An 18,051-nucleotide genomic window follows, 5' to 3' on the forward strand; every position below is an offset into this window, starting at 1 on the left:
TGTTTTGATATTTTAACTATAGTATGGAAAAATATTTTTTTTTAGTCGTTGTGTTTCGTAGTGGGTACTTGAAATTAACTAGTTACGACTGAAAACAGAAAATTTTATGCAAATAAAGTGATTGTAATGTACTTCGTTCACATTCCTGAATGTGGCGCTCCTGAACCATTTGCATGTTATTAATTTTTAAATGTTGCACTCTAGTGCCATTGTCTCATAGTTAATAAATATGATCAATCTTAATTATCTTTATCAATGGACCGCTGCTAAATCCATCACTAAACATTTGCAGCCTTCGTGGATCTGCAAGTAAAATCCTTTCTCCACAAAATCTTGAACTACCTCATAAAGAAACTACACATACGTTAAGCATAACCTCGTAAAGGTTTTATCGTTATCTAAGACATTTCCGTTTATGTTACAATTTTTATTTGGAACGTCTACTGCTTATATCGAAACTTTTCTGTTTCCATGTTAAGCTCGCTGTCGTTTCTAAATGCCTTCTGATTAAGCTTTACTTTGCTGTAGTTCCATAATTCAGTTCAGGAGAAGTCTCATTTCTTCAGGATGCTGACTTTTTGAAGGTAGTGTATTTCTTATGTATGAGTCACTCTTTTTACGAGTCACAGCTTAGCTTTTATTACTCGTCGAACAAGTATTTTAATTGCAAATAAAGATGGTAATAAGAAACAAATATCAATAAGTCTCCATCAATTTTTATGCTCCCCAAGTGGCTAAGATGAACGATCAAGAAAGAATGGACTGATGACAACCCAAATAAGAATTCTAGTAATTTCTTATGCAGAATAAGATCAATAGAGGAATCACTGCATTGTAAGATATGCAAGAAGAGAGGTAAAGAAAAACAGATTATAATGAAAAAATGGAGGATCACGCTATTGGTAACACAGAACAGAAAATTGAAATTATGCATGGAAATAAATTTCTTAGATAACTGTGCAACAAAGATATTGTGGACATGGAAACAGAAGACCGAGCAGCGAGACGCCTTTAAAAAATTAATTTTGTAAACAGTTGCTTGCTAGTTATCTGTATAGTTAAAACAAAACATTCTAACGAAAAAAAAGAGAACGACGCATTGCTTAGGAATTATCCGAACGGGACAGAGATCGGTAGCTGTGATGTACTTGTAAGGCAAACAAATGATTACAGTGTCAGAAAAACTGGTTGATTTATTCAAGACAAAAAAATTCACAAACTGAGCAAGTCAGTAACGCGCTGGTCCACCTCTGGCCATCATGTAAGCAGTTATTCGGCTTGGCAGTGAATGATAAAGTTGCTGGATGTCATCCGAAGAGATATTGTGCCAAATTATATCCAATTGGTGCTTTAGATACTCAAAATTCCGAGCTGGTTGGAGGGCCCTGCCAATAATGCTCCAAACTTTCTGAGTTAGGGAGGGATCCGGTGACCGTGCTGGTCAAGGTAAGATTTGGCAAGCACTAAGACAAGCAGCAGAAACTCTCGTCATGTGCGAGCGGGCATTATTTCGCTGAAATGTAAGCCCAGGATGATTTGCCATGAATCCTCTTTTTAATTATTCTTAAATAACAAATTCATTTGTACTTCACTTCCCTTGTCCATTATATTATTTGTAACGGTTTTAAAATGCTGCACCACAAGAAATAATACTTGTTAACATACTGGAAGAATATACAGCCCGCCTCCACGTGGCGGGACACGGGCAACGGTGTGAGTGGGGTCGGGAAACGGGGTGGTGTCTTAATAGCCACTCTGGGCCCTGAACCCAGTCACAGCGGCCAAGTGGCATATAACGACTCACCATAAGCAACCAGAGGGTGGGTCAGAAAACATAGCAGCAAGTGAAAAAAAATGGGGTATAGAATATTTTGGACATACCACTGTGCAGTAATAGTGCCATGGATGATAACTGAAGAAGTCCTGCTATTAGATGAAATGGCACCCCAGACCATCACTCCCAGTTGTAGGGCCATGTGGCGGGCAACACGTCTGCAGACAGTCTCATTGGCTGGACTAGAATTGTCTTCAGTGACGAGTCCCGCTTCGAGATGAGCCCCGATGACCAGCAAAGAAGTGTCTGGAGACAACCCAGACAGCGATGAGATACCAACCTGACTGTCATCCACCAATGTCTGGGAGTGCCGTTTCTTCTCATAGGACGACCCCTTTGGTTTTCATCTGCTGCACCTTCAAAGTATGGCGGTGCATCGACTATATTACCCACCCATTTTGTTGCCCTTCATGGAAAGCCATCCTGGCTTACATTTCAGCAAGACAATGCCTGCCCACACACGGCGAGAGTTTCTACTACTTGTCTTCGTGCTTGACAAACTCTGCCGTGGCCAGCAAGGTCTCTGGATATCTCTCCCATTGAGAATGGTTGGAGCTTTTTTGGCAGGTTCTTCTAACCATCTCGTGTTTTTGGCGATCTAACTCGCCAATTGGACATAATTTGTCATAATATGCATCAGGAGGATATAAGGGGCAGGGCTGGACCAACGGGATATTGCCTTGCTCAATTTATTCCTTCTGAAATTGTTGTCATTTGTTGATCCGCATAAGTACATCACATCTACCAATTCTTGTCACATTTGGGTAAATCCTTCGTGGGTCATTGTTCCTTTCTTTTGTCTTGGAATGAGTGTTAATATCAGTGTCGCGTAAACTGTTTGTGAATATTAAGATTAGTTAGTTAGATGTATCACTAAATTACAAACATCATCTAGCTGTCAAGTTTTAACAATTTTCTCCCATAAGTTCATCAGTATAAAGTTGATCTAAGTACCTGTCTTTGTCATCGAGAGTTGGGAGTCTGTCAGTACCAATTGCTTCTTTTATCTCTTTGTGCACTCGTTCCTGGACCTCAGGATGCCGTAACATCATAAGGAAAGCAAATCGAAGAGAGTTGCTTGTCGTTTCTGCACCAGCAGTAAACATGTCGTAACACAGCATGAGGAGCTGGCTCTCTGTAAAACAAAGAAAGCACTTCAAACGGACAGCGAAAAGATTATCTAAGATACGCAAATAGGGTTTTCGCTTTTTGTATACTCATTAATGTGTGTGGGTTTGATTCAAGGGAAGCAGGGATCGAAGCAACAACACTTATGAAAATAACCCGAATAACTTTACCGCGAAATAAAATCAGAGCAGTCACAAAAACAAAGGGAGGCAGGTCGAAAGTGAACATTTTCTTTGGATATCTGCCAAATCAAAATCTACTCTGATCTATTTTGGTACGTTATCAACGAAGCTCTCGAGACCATTGATGAATACAGCCGATTTCCTCCAGGGAGGGACTGGGGGGTAGGGGATATAAAGTTCACGGGGGAGGGAGGGGGGAAAGCTTACAGGCTTCAGATTTTATTGATAACATACTAAACAAGTAACAATGTTACTAATATGTAAAAATTTCCCTTCATCTCTGATACTTAATTAAATAGTGTGAGAACTAGGTAGTTGTAGCAAAATTAATTATCTTAAAGAATAAAATTATGAGAATCAATAAAACAATATTATTTTATGGAATAACGTAGGCCTACATTTACTAAAAAGTAGAGTGTTCTTTACAGTATATCAGTCGTTATCAATGAAAATTTCTGTAGGTTTCTCATCCCCAGTGTATTCGCTAAGATACACTAATGAACCAACACGTTATGACCAACTACTTTAAAGATGGTTGCTTCACTTCTGGAACGAAATTCAGCACTGATTCTGCGTGCCACGGGTTATAGAAGCACTTGATAGGTTTCCATACTTGACAGGTTCGCAGAAGTGTGCAGCAGCAAATGTTACTCACAGGTCACACACTTGCTCTAATTTACGAGCGGTTGGTTCGAGGGCGTGGAGCTGACGCCCGATAGCGTCCCATTTGGGTTTCATCGGATTCAGATAAGTCGAATTTGATCACCAAGACATCAACGTGAATTCACTATCATGCTCTTGAAACCACAGCAGCACGATTATGGCTTTGTGACCCGGACAGTTATCGTGTTGGAATATCTCATTGCTGTTTAGCAAGATATCAAGGATATGGGGTTACGGTGGTTCCTAATAATGTTCACTTAGTTCACAGGTATCATGGCGCCTTCCATTATTACCGCAGCTCCCATGGAATCCCAGATGAATGTCCCCATAACCTAGTACTGCTTTCAAAGGTCTGCGTCCTTGGCCCGCTGCATGTTTCGAGCTGTCATTCGTCTGGATGACAGCGTATCTGAGCTCGAACTTCGACCTGGTTTAAAAATAAATGGGACTCCTCCGATCAGGCGACACGATTCCATTTATCCCCGGTGCATCCTAATGACCCTGTGCATACTGTAATCATAAGTGACTATATTATTGGGTAAACATAGGAACACGGAGGTGTCCTGTGCTGCGGAACACTATGTTCATCACTCTTCACTGAACGGCGTGTTCCAAAACAGTTGTGCTTGCGCCAGCACAATACTCTGTCATCAGCTCTGCAACACATCACCGCCTGTCCTGCTTCAGAGAGCGGGCCAGCCTCCGATCCCTATATTCTGTGATGAGGTATGGATGATGAGGTTTGGACGTCATACTTCTCGTCGACTACTCCTGGTTTCAACGTTCTTCAACCTCTTTCCATAGACGCACACCACAGCAGCACGCGAACAGCTTCGCCGTTTCCGAGATGCTCGCTCCCAGGCACTGGACCGCAACATCTGGCTTTTGTCAGTCGCGTAAGTCGACGGTTTTCCGCATTTGCGTGGCTTATCGTCGCCAGAATGATTCCCCATTTGTCTCTGCCCCGCTCATATATTTGTCCTACCGTGTCACGTGCCCTCTCCGCGACCAGGCAGCACACGACCTCGTGATGGACAGTATTCATAATGTTTTGCTCATCAGTGTATGTGGACCTTTCACTCCGAAATTAACCCATTTTTCAAGAATACTGTAGCTTTTTAATACTATCTTACGAATTAGAGATTACTATTTTGTTGTGTGGTGGTGTTGTTCAATACTAAGGAAATACACACACGAATTGAAAAAGACATTACTTCGCGATTAAAATGGTTCAAATGGCTCTGAGCACTATGGGACTTAACTACTGAGGTCATCAGTCCCCTAGAACTTAGAACTACTTAAACTAACTAACCTAAGGACATCACACACATCCATGCCCGAGGCAGGATTCGAACCCGAAACCGGAGCAGCAGCGCGGCTCCGGACTGGAGCGCCTAGAACCGCACGACCACCGCGGCCGGCTCACTGGACATCTCCTGAGGTGCTCCTCGTTCTGCTGTGTCTTGACAATCGACGAATCAGATAACGAAGAGTGACATAAATACTGTGAGAAAGTTCGTAGTCGAGGATTACATGCAGTACTATCATATTGTAACATTTTACAGTCGCCACACTCGCTAATGTGATAGTTGTTACCGTCTGATAGAACCACACCAGCACCCCTAACGGCGAGAAAGCCAGCCGTGAGCTGAAAGCAAGAGAACATAAACACGTATTTCACGCATGAGAAACATATTTCTGTTATTGTCTGTTTTTATTGTCATAAACACTTCCCTTGGCACGTACCGATTGTCCGCAGCTCGTGGTCGTGCGGTAGCGTTCTCGCTTCCCGCGCCCGGGTTCCCGGGTTCGATTCCCTGCCTCGTGATGACTGGGTGTTGTGTGATGTCCTTAGGTTAGTTAGGTTTAAGTAGTTCTAAGTTCCAGGAGACTGATGACCATAGATGTTAAGTCCCATAGTGCTCAGAGCCATTTGAACACGTACTGATTTTGTACGGTGTCTTATGATTCGCATATTCTTATACTTCAGTTGAATTTATAATACACGAATATTTTTTGTAAATGAAATTACCTTTACTTAAAAAGTGACTGTGTTGAAGAATCTTGCCATTTATGAACCTGGTTTCTTCTGTGCTGGGAAACACAGAGGTATTACGAGGGCTATTCGGAAAGTAATGAACGATAGGTCGCGAAATGGAAATCACAGTGACAATCAAAACTGTTTTATTTGCAACGGTTAGCTACACCTTCCAGCTACTTCTCTACATAGTCACCACTCAGACACCTGCCATAGCGTGCCGGCCGCGGTGGCCGAGCGGTCTAGGCGCTTCAGTTTGGAACCGCGCGACTGCTACAGTCGCAGGTTCGAATCCAGCCTCGGGCATGGATGTGTGCGATGCCCTTAGGTTAGTTAGTTTAAGTAGTACTAAGTTATAGGGGACTGATGACCTATGATGTTAAGTCCCATAGTGCTCAGAGCCATTTGAACCATTTTTGTCGTAGCGTTGTACCAACTTTTCAATTCCCTCGTTGTAGAATACAGCCGCAAGTGCTTTTCGATAATTTTCTACTCGGGACTGCAGCTCGTTGTCCGTGTCAAAATATTGTCCTCATAGGCAGCTGTTCATCTGAGCAGAGATGAACCTCAGGGGTAGCCAATTACGGGCTGTATTGTGGGTGATCAAACACGTCCCACTGAAAACACTGCAGGAGCAGTTTCATTGCCCCTGCAGAGTGCGGCCGAGAATTGTCATGTAGGACGAACCGCATGACAGTTATGTTATCTGGATTGCATAGCTTCAGGCGAAATCTGTCACTACGCCCTCATACTTTGCGGGAGACGCTAATTTATAGCCATCTTTACATTCTCACTGTGAACACAGAACTGAAAAGAGCGACATGATGCTATCGGCGGGTGTACTACACACAGTGCCCACCGCATCTGTGCAAAACTTCATTAGATTTTCACTGTATTTTCCATTTCGCGACCGTTCGTTTCTAACTTTACGAATAACCCTCGTATTATCACATCTTCTTGGTTCTCCCTTCAGCTACAGTTGTGGTGGCTTACTCGATACATTAAATAAAGTAGACAATGTATTCCATACAATGTTCTTATGTTCCACATTCTCTAACTTGACTGGAATGTTAGTGAACAAAATTCACGTTTTTGAGTAGATACACAGCATCTTTCTCAACAAGGTGAAGTCTTCTGCTGTTCACTCGCCATTTTCTTTTTCTTAAGAGAAAACGACTTTCTTCAGTAGATATATGTAGGTTACATGAAAATCGTAAAAAAACTGCCTTGTTATGAACCATTTCAAACCTGCCAGAGTCCTTTGTAAACTACAGAAGAACACATGGGTGTCAGGGATATGCCGCTGCACTTTGTATAGGCGCTGTAAACTGTTTTGAAGCAAGTGTGGGCGGTGCCCGCCGCCATTTTCAGTAGCCCAAAACAATAGTAGACTACTATTTGCATGTAACAGCTGCTTTAAATACAAAAAATTACAGTTCTTACACGAACAACATAGTGTTAGGAAGAAATTTCACTCCTTTTTCTGATCTTGAGTGAATTTTTGCTCGAGTAATACGACACATTTGGCCTCGTTAACGTAACTTGTTTTGCTTGATATGTTTCTAATAACCAATGGATGTATGTGATGTGAAAAGTATGCTTTCGTAAAGCATTTTATTCCAGTTTTACTGTATTTAAATCGATAGCAAATGAAGCTGGAACTCCGAAACTAATGCTTGTTTACTTACTGGTACTGCTTCTTGCCCGTCTCATTTTCAGCTTTCAATTCATAAACACAACATTTTTAATGTTCACTTATACAAGAACCTTACCTACGAGTTCTTTTGAGGTATACTTCCACGCAGAATAGAGTTCTTGTTTCATTAGATTGTCAGAGCATTAGTCTCATTGTAGTTTACACATATTGTCGCTCTGAAATCTTACCTGTGATGTGTCTTTCAGTGTGTGGCCAATACTAGCAATTACAGGGTAAGAAAAAAAGATATAATTTTTTTAAACGTCTTCCAGCGTTGTGGAGTGCTATAAATGTGATTAAGGGAATGGTCTCAAATCCTTAAGACCCCATAAAATGGACATCTGCTTTAACATGTATATAAGTATTTTTTATTAGTGATTGCTTAACCTGTGTAATATGGAGGCCTACCTTTCCAACAGTATCCTATTTGTTTCTTTCCCCAGAATATTTCTCGCCAGTAGCTCTATCAGTTTTTCAAGAACAACCAAATGTAGGACAATTTGAATGTATGTCTGCTTTGATCATCTGCTTGATTTTCCTGTTGAATTTTATTTTGATATTTTCAAAGTATATAAGTCTGTGCCACGCTTTTTGATGTACTAATAGTTAGTTACTTAGTTTCGTGTCCCATTTATCATTTTCATGATAACATTTAATGATATGGAACGAGCCATTGCATATTGACATCAGTTTATTTTTTGTAAATATGTGTCCATGCTGATCATTTTTTAGTTTCTACGTTTTTCAATTAAAGACAGACAGATGTTTGCCAGTAATTCCTACCGATCACCATTTGCACGTTGCGGTAATAGACAATCTTCTGCGGAATAGGAGGAGTTACCAAAGAGAAACGTTTATGAACTCTCCTCGGGTTATGAGCTGAGTGATGGCGTCGTCTTGTCGAAACGTTTCGATGAATTTCGTACCCATCACCCCAAGCAAAGTCTCGGGATGCTGCCTCTCTCACGTTTTACTTTCCCCTCCTTGGGGAAGTGTATGGAGGAGTTTATAGCCTGTTGGCTTTTACTTCACAATGTGTGTTGTGAGTGTGTGATTGTCTTTGAATGTTGTGGCTGTCTATGTGTTGTTTGGTGTTCTGGTGGTGTCTAGTACTTGCCTGAGGTTGGCGAGATGTTGGGTATTTTAAGGATTAAGGACTGGTATTAGGATTTGGAGATTTTTGGGATTTTTCTCTTCGACTTACTCGTTGAAGATCGTCATGGGGCGTTTGTGCTTGTAACGGGACATGTCATACTGACCTAAGGAATGGATGAGGTTATTTCCAGATCTGGAAGAGCTCTCGTGGAAAGCCCTTGCCAGATCTTGGAATCTTTCTTTGAGGAGTGGGATTTCGGTAGCGGCGTACAGATCGTCGATGGGGGATCCCATAGGTAGGTGCAGTGCCCTCCTGAGGACGCGGTTCTGCAGTCTCTGGAGTTTGTCCAGGTGCTGCTTCGTCGCGTTGAGGGTGTCCACTGTGCTGCACAATCCTAGAAAGGTTCTTGACCGCTGTCCTCGTTTGCAGGCGGGCCAATCACGAGGCTCCGGGATCAGGTGCCGAGCGGCGCGGCCGGTGGTGTGGGTTCACGGTGCGGCTCTGGTGCGGGCGACGAGTTCTGGTCAAAAAAATGGCTCTGAGCACTATGGGACTTAACATCTGAGGTCATCAGCCCCTAGAACTTAGAACTACTTAAACCTAACTAACCTAACGACATCACACACATCCATGCCCGAGGCAGGATTCGAACCTGCAACCGTAGCGGTCGCGTGGTTCCAGACTGTAGCGCCGAGAACCGCTCGGCGACTACGACCGGCAAGTCCACGTCGCTGTCCATTCTGTCCGCGGACGCCGCCACCTCCAGAACAGAGCGCTCCTGACGCATTTTCTCAATTGCGGAGTCCCACGTTGCGCTAAGTTGAAATCCTCTGTCACGGTTGACCAGATTGTTGTGGAGACGTATTTCCACTGCCTCCTTGAAGACGCAGTCCCAGAATCCGTTGGCACTGCACATCTTCTTCGTTTCTTTAAAGTTGAAGGTGTGCCCGTCGTTAACACTATGCTCTACTACCGAGGACTTGCTTATTTGTCCTAAGCGCGCGTATGTGATGTGATCCGTACAGCGCTGTAACATACACCGTTGTGTTTGTCCTATGTAATGCCTTCCACATTCGCACTGGATACTGTAGTTGCCAGGCGTCTGTATCCCTAAAGGGTCTTTGGTCGAGCCAAGTATGTCCTTCACTTTTTGCGTTGCGTGGAAAAAGGCTTTCATACCGCACTTTTTCGATATTCTTGCCATTTTGGCTGTTGGCGGGACAGCATAGGGCAGGAACGCTACACGATTTGCTTCGTCTTCTTCTGGCTTGTCTTCCCGCCTCTTGTCTGTCCGTAACATGCGTCTTTTCTGCATCTTGCTGTAGCCTTTCGGAAAGTTTCCTGCAGGTACTGCAGTTCCTGTGGAAAATTCCCCCTGTCGCAGATGGACCTGGCTTTTTGTACCAACTTCTTTCGTATCGAGTTGCGTTGTGCCGGATGGTGGCAACTCCGAGCATTAAGATAAAAGTCCGTGTGCGTCTTTTTCCCTGTACACCGAGAGTCCCAACGTACCGTCCGGATTTCTGTTGATTAAAATGTCCAGGAAGGGTAGGCATCCGTTGTCTTCTACTTCCATGGTGAACTTGATATTTTCATGCATGCCTTTGAGATGACGTAGAAACTCTTGTAGGTTTTTCTTGCCATGTAGCCCCACCAAAAAAGTGTCGTATGCGTATCTATAGAATGCATTTGGTTTAAGGCGGGCGGTATCCAGTGCTACATCTTCAACGTGGGAACCCATGGCAACCCCGTCTATTTTTTCATATAATTTCCCAACACATTTGAAATAGGTGGTAGTTAGCACAGGACGGAAGAGTCTGATTGTGTCTTCACCGAAGTGTCCAACTAGAAGCGCTAAGGAATCGTCCAGGGACACGCGGGTGAAAAGGGACTTAACATAAAAGCTGACTAGTAGGTCCTTCTCATTTGTGCACAGCTCTTGGAGAACCTTAACAAATTCTGTCGAGTTCTTGACGTGGTGTAGGCAGTGATCCAAATGTGGTGTTAGTAGTTGTGCTAGATGTTTGACTATCCCATATGTTGGTGAGTTTATGGTTTTCAGTATCGAACGTAATGGAACTCTCTCCTATGGATGTTCGGGGGCCATATAGTCGCGGAGACGCCGGTGCCCAGGGGTAAAGCCTTCCGGTGGTGTTCCTGTCTCGTTCCGAGATGGTGAGAAGATCTATAGCCCTACGTGTGATTTCGGTAGTCGTGTCTTTCCTAAGGTTTTGAGCTAGTCGACTTCAAGTGTGTGACGTAATGAGACATCCCTTCTCTTTTTACTTCCATGGATAAAACTCAATTAATGACTGTCGTCTGTCAAAGATAAAATTTACCCATCGGCTACTCGGAGCCTTTGGCCAAATATCGCTCAAGGACAATCTCATACCTGTTTCCTTTCTGTTAAATTACCACCACATTAATATATTTCGATGGCTATTCTGTATAGCCGTAGATAATAGCTGCTGAAGCCTATCTGAGTCATAGGTGGCGGGCATCTTGCGGAGGGATCCTGTGACGACGCCATGCAGATTCCAGCTGGTTCGGAGGGACTGTTCTATCACTCATCACTGCACATGGACTGCTGCGAAAGACTTCTGCAATAGCTGACAAGGATTAATGACGTCTGGTTCGCAGAATTTTCCTTAATTCTTTGAGTTTAGCTGTCAGTGACAATTTCTTATGCTTCTCAAAGAGATGATTTTGGTCAACGCTCTTCGGAGGAATCTACACAATAACACGCATCTGGTCAAATGTAGCCCTTGTGACGCCTCTGACAACATGCCTGACCTTGGTGCTCAAAACATGTCTGACCCTGAGTGTTCCTCTAACCATGCCACTTTCGATCACTCAACCAATTTCCATTCTTGAAATTTTGTAATGAGAAAGCAGTGGATCATGCTGTCTAATTGCGTATTTAACGTGACGTCGCTCAGGGTACATTCAAAATTGTTTCTGGGGTTTTTGGTCTACAGTTCTCCTATAGGTTAAGTTCCACTGCAGTGTCGAGTAGCAACTGAGCTAGTTTTGACAGGAAACAATATGTAAGTTGCCCAAAGGTGAAACGTGCTCTGTAATTACATTAAAGGAAAGTCAACTGAAGTTGAATGCTCCTTTCATGTCATTAGATACGGAGCACAAGCTTCGACTGGCTAAGCATGTTGGAAGTAACTGGCGGTACCTGTTCGAAGGTATCGTCCTATAATTCAACTGAAATGTTTTAGAGAAACAGTGGGGTATTTAGACACTGGATCTCCAGAGGGAGTCCACTTTGTATCAACTCGCATTGGTGGTCATGTTAAGTGTGCAAGTAGTGTATTTAGAGTTCAAAATGTACTTAATTTTAACTCTGCCGCAGCTATTCACGTGAAATCAGCTACTGTACACAGTATACCGTATTAAAAATCTTACTTATATCCAGTTAAGCGCAATGTTAAATTCCCCGCTGCAGTATTGGAAATGAATTGGGCGTCCCGTTTGTTTGAAATGTTAACCGGATTGCCAATGCGGGATTACGTTGCCTTTTCTTTTCTTTCTTTCTTTTTTCTTTTTGAGTCATCAATTTATCAATCTACTGACCGGTTTGAAGCGGTCCACGAACTCCTCTCTTCTACCAGCATCTTCATCTCAGGGAAGCGCTTGCATCCTACGTCCTCAAATATGCGGTGGGTGTATTCTAATCTCAGTCCGCGTCTGCAATTTTTATCCTCTACAGCTCCCTCTAGCGTCGTGGAAGTTATCCCGTGATTGCTTAACAGATATCCCACCATCCTATCCGCCCTTCTTGTCAGCGTTTTCCACATATTCCTTTCCTTGCCGAAACTTCGCAGAACCTCCTTATTCCTTACCTTATCAGTCTACCTAATTTTCAATATTCTCCTGTAACGCCACATCTCAACTGACTCGATTCTTTTTTTTTCTGGTTTTCCAACAGCCCATGTTTCACTGCTATAAAATACTGTTCTCGAAACGTAAATACTCAGGAACTTCGACCTCAAATTAAGACCTATATTTGATACTAGTAGTTTTCTGTTGTCCAGAAATGCCCTTTTGCCTTTGCTAGTCTGCTTTTGATGTCCTCCTTGCTCCGACCGTCGCAGGTTATTTTGCTGCCTAGAGAGCAGAATTCCTTAACTTCATCTCCTTCTTCATCACCAGTCGTGATGTTCAGTTTCTAGCTTTTCTCATTTCAGCTACTTCTCATTACTTTCATCTGTCTTCGATTTACTGTCAGTCCATATTCTGTACCCATTAGGATAAACATTCCATTCAGCAGATCTGTAATTCTTCTTCACTTCCATTAAGGATAGCAATATTATCGGTGACATCCTCTCATCTTGAATTTTAATTCAGTTGTTGAACCTTTCTTTTATTCCTGTAATTGCTTCTTCTCTGTATAGATTGAATTGTCGGGACGAAAGACTACATCCCTGTCTTACACCCTTTTCAATCCGAGCACTTCGTTCTTCGTCTTCCAGTCTTATTGTTCCTTCGTGATTCTTGTACACATTGTATATTACTCGTCTTTCCCTATAGCTTAACCTTATTTTTCCAAGTCGACAAATCCTGTAAACTTCTATTGATTTTTCTTTACTCTTGCTTCCATTATCAACCGCGTCAGAATTGCCTCTCTAATGCCTTTATTTTTCTAAAGTCACACTGGTTGTCGTCTAACATATCCTCAGTTTTCTTTTCCATTCCACTGTGTATTATCCTGGTCAGCAACTTGTATGCATGAGTTGTTAAACTGATTTTACGAAAATTCTCGCACTTGTGGGCTTTTGTAACAGTCGGAAATGTGTGGCTGATGTTTCTCCGAAGATCTGCTGATATATCACCATACTCATACATTCTACATACCAGCGTAATAGTCGTTTTGTTGCCACTTCCCCCATTATCTTGGAAATTCTGATGGAATGTTGTCAATCCTTCCTGCCTCAATCGATCGTAAGTCCTCCAAAACCCTTTTAAATTCTGTTTCTAATAGTGGATTCACTATCTCTTCTCTATCGACTCCTATTTCATCTTCTATCACGCCATCAAACAAGCCTTCTCCCTCATAGAGACCTTCAATGTACACTTTCCACCTATCTACTCTCTCCTTTGCATTTAACAGTGGAATTCCCATTGCACTCGTAATGCTGCCACCCTTGCTTTTAAATATACCGAAGGTTTTTTTGACTTACGCATTTGTTCCCCTGCGCGTTCTATTTATTTAATTCCTAAGTGACTTTTGTTTCTCTATTACTGAATTCCCTTAATCTTTCATCGATCAACTGAAGTAGTTCTTGTGCTTCCAATGGTTTCTTCGCAGTTATCTTCTTTGTATCTGTGTTTTTCTTTCCAGCTTCTGCATTGTCCTTTTTGAGACGTCCAACCCTCTTCGACTTAACTGTGTTTTGAGCTGTTGCTTGTGGCAGTATCTATAGCCTCAGAGAACTTCAAGAGCATCTCCTCATTCCTTAGTGTTTCCGTAGCCCACATCTTTGCGCATTTATTTTTCGTTACTAATCTTGTAAACTTCAGCCTACCTTTCATCACTACTAAATTGTGATTTGAGTCTACATCTCCTCCTGGGTACGCCTTACAACCTAGTACTGATTTCGGAATCTGTGCCTGACCATGACGTAATCTAACTGAAATCTTCCAGCATCTCCCGGCCTTTTCCACGTGTACGCCCTCCTCTTGTGATTATTGAATAGAGTATTTGCTATTACAAGCCGAAATTTAGTACAGAACTCAACTAGACTTTCTCCTCTCTCATTTCTAGTACCACGCCCTACTTGCCCTACAACCACATTCCAATCACCCATGGCTATTAGATTTTTATCTCCCTATACGTACTGAATTACGCGTTCAATAGCTTTATATACTTCCTCTATCTCTTGAGTCTTCAGTTTGCAACGTCGGCAAATATACTTGAACTATCGCTGTCGATGTTGGTTTGCTGTCGATTCTGATGAGAACAACCCTATCACTGAACTGTTCAAAGTAGCATACTCTCTGTCCTACCTTCCTATTCATAACGAGTCTTATCCCCGTTATACCGTCTTCTGCTGCAGTTTATGTTACCCTGTAGTCATTCGACCAAAAATCCTTGTCTTCTTCCCATTTCACTTCACTGATCTCCGCTGTATTTAAACTGAGCCTTAGCATTTCCCTTTTCTTATTTTATAGTGTTCCTAGCACGTAAAAACTTCTGATATTCCACGCCCCACCACGTAGAACATCATCCTTTCCTTGGTTATTCAATCTTTTACTCACGTTCGTCTCTTCCTAAGCAGCCCCTCCCGGAGATCCGAATTGGAGAACTATCCCAGATTCTTTTGCCAACGGAGAGATTAATCACAATGACAGTTTTTCAGTTACAGGCCACATGTCCTGTAGATACACATTATGTGTCTTTAATGCAGGAGGTTCCATAGCCCTCTGCATCCTCATGTCCTTGATCATTCCTGATTCTTCCCTCTTAAAAGGGGATGTTTTCCACCTCAAAAGGAAGAGAGTGCCCTGAACCTCTCCTGTCCGATGCTCCATGCTCTGTGACAAGGCCGTTGGCAGAATGAGGGTGACTTCTTGTCCCGAACGTCTTCGGCCGCCATTGCTGTTGATTTTTATTCAAAATTTAAACGGTGGCGGGGTTCGAACCTGTGACCGAAGACGTTTTGATAACTAATTTAATATACCACCGCTAGTCTACGGGTTGTCTATATGTGTCGTAAAACAGCGTGTTGGTTTTGTAGTGTAGCGTAACGTTTTTTGAAGTAATTCCCTTTGGAATTTTGGGCACTATATATTCGTGTATGATATTTGGAATTCTGGTTGTACTTTTTCGAAATATGTCGCGACCTTGGAGGAAAGTAGGGTCATTTTCAAACTTTTTCAAATTTTGAGCTTCATATCTTTTTGTGAAACCTACTTGGAGCACCGGATAAGTTGTAACGAAAACAATCGTTTTCAACATAGTACGTAGGCCTTTCGCATTGGATAACTGATATCTACATGAAGGCCAAATAAACATATAAAAAATTAGTATATATGATACTGTCACGTTGTAAACAGAATCAACTGCAAATTCGGAAGCAGTGACGTAGTTTAAGTATGACTCTTATTACTGAAAACACGTTTATTACGGAAATTAACATACAGCCAGAACATAAAAATATTGAATTACTGGATGGGGAGTGGTGTTATTCAGAAAAGCTTCGAGTATTCGATAATATACGACTATTACAAAGATAAAAAATTTCTAGAACCTTTCAGAAAATGATAAATACTTCGTAACATCTAACCCCTGCTTGGTGGCTTTGACCTATTACGTACAACACGCCAGGAAGGGACACTAACCGCTACGCCACGCTTATACGGCGTTGCGTCTGGCCATATGATCCTATTTATAGCGAATTCACAGAGTTGAACATCGAGGGTCCACTTTGCACTCAGTTGTTGACATCCGATTGCCATTAATGTAGGAGCGTGGCTGGTAGAAACTTTTCATAGATCATTTTTAAGCTGAGAACATAATGAAAGTGCCGTGTCCCTTTTAGCTGAGGTATTGAGGTTTAAAATTACTTCAGCAGAAACTGTCATTTGAACCACTGAAGTTGGCAGCACTTAAAATTAAGTTCAGTTTTGAAAAATCGCAAATATCAATGTATCTAAAGAAGTAATAATTTCAAAAATGAGATTGCAACACTGAAAACGCAATCGAATCCGATGAATATTGGCTTTTGTGCAGAAGGGTCAGTTAAGTCCGAGAGCTTTTCCTCGTAAATGATGTTTCACGTGTTTTCAGATTTTTCAACTGTTACAATGACGGAACCACATCCCAAGATGGCTTTTTACAAACAAAATTACAAATGACCGAACGTGGTGTAATGAGTATGACCCAGATACTAAGCAACGACAGTAGTAGGAAGATGGGGTTCAAGGTACAATTTTGATATCAAACTGATATGCAATTTAATTACATTTATCAATTAATAACCCCCCCAACCATGCCCACCTCCACTTCGACGACGCCCACCCCCATCCCCGGGTGACGACGTGTGTTTCTCAGCCTGCACGTGAGCTCCAGCTCCCCCCCCCCCTCCCCCCCACCTATCCCATTGGCGAGAATTTCGAATTGGTGGGAATTACTAATTCCAAAGACTGTGCTGACATCCCACCCCTTCCCCAATCTGGGAATTGGTGGGAAATTAAAAATGGCGGTACTCTTTCCAGGACATGAACCCTGGTCATCCTGGATGGAAAACCCAATTGCAACCCCCTAACACAGTTATACGACCAGAGGCACTTGTAATGGGCGGGGAATAACAAGTAGCCATAGCCTTTTCGGGACTCGAACCCTAGTCCTACTGGGTGGCAAGCCCAAGTCCCCCCAACTCATGGAACCTGTGCAGATGGAGAGGAAGGTTAGATTAGTGAATTTTATTTATTTTGGTTGGGAAACTCGAAGTAAAGATCGGTCCTAATTACATAATTATTCACAAAGATCGGGCGTAATTACACAACTATGTGCATAGCGATACACAAGGACTGCCTAAAATCGCAATACAGCTCAAAAATTGACGCTACCATACAACTGGTGTACTCTTCTGGGAAAAACTTCACAATACGACTGGAAACTAGTGACAGACATGCTCAAACTCTACCCTTCACCTGCAAGCTAGCGGGAAAATAAAGGCTGGGGTGTCAGGTACTACCTCTATTCGTTTTTGCGAGAAATACGTTCAACTGAGGAGATGCTGGTGTTGGACAAAGAAGAGTTCAATAAATATATTACCTGTTAACATACAGCTGAGGACATTGTCTGTCATTGTTTGATGTCAGAGTTCGCTACAGACGCCCGCAGCCCACGTAATAGAAGCCAGTACACGCTACCGCACCTGATGGACAAAATGCATCACTGTTCTAATTACACTTGGAAATTGTAGTAAAAAAACCAGAACTTGTAATGAATGGGACATTATGCACAGGGGGTGGTAGTTGAACGTGTGTTCAGCTCACAAACTGCCAAAATCAAGGCCGTCTTACACCCCCTCATCGCTCCCCTCCCTCCCACCACCCATCCATCCATCCACCTATGGGGACAACACAAGCTTTTTGAAACAGTCAACTGCTACAGCAGAGCACCCCACTGCCTACACTGGGCCTTTCACCACAACCCTGTGGACGCTGTCCGCCTTGAGGCGATGGTCATTCACCAACGCAAAAGCAGCTATGGTTAACTAAACGATAGCAGGTAAAACGACAGCCGCCCCATGGGCAAGTTGTTCGTGTAAAGTATAGCGACATCTGTACTATAAAACCTCCGCTAACTTCATCCGTTACAGAATTCGATAAGATATTACCGCATCCCTGTCTTCTGATAAATCCGACACAAATAAAGTGTGCCTTCCGGCGTGGACC

General features: G+C 42.7%; 1 protein-coding gene across 1 annotated transcript in view; it reads right to left on the reverse strand.

Annotated features, from left to right (window-relative positions):
- Positions 1-18,051, reverse strand: part of LOC126188611 (methyl farnesoate epoxidase-like) — a 198,557-nt gene that overhangs the window by 39,714 nt on the left and 140,792 nt on the right. The window contains exon 6 of the mRNA XM_049930213.1: positions 2,789-2,969. Coding sequence (XP_049786170.1) covers positions 2,789-2,969 — 181 coding nt within the window. The remainder of the gene's footprint in view (positions 1-2,788; positions 2,970-18,051) is intronic.

Source organism: Schistocerca cancellata, chromosome 5 (assembly GCF_023864275.1).
Source record: "Schistocerca cancellata isolate TAMUIC-IGC-003103 chromosome 5, iqSchCanc2.1, whole genome shotgun sequence".
In the NCBI taxonomy this organism is placed as follows: domain Eukaryota; kingdom Metazoa; phylum Arthropoda; class Insecta; order Orthoptera; family Acrididae; genus Schistocerca; species Schistocerca cancellata.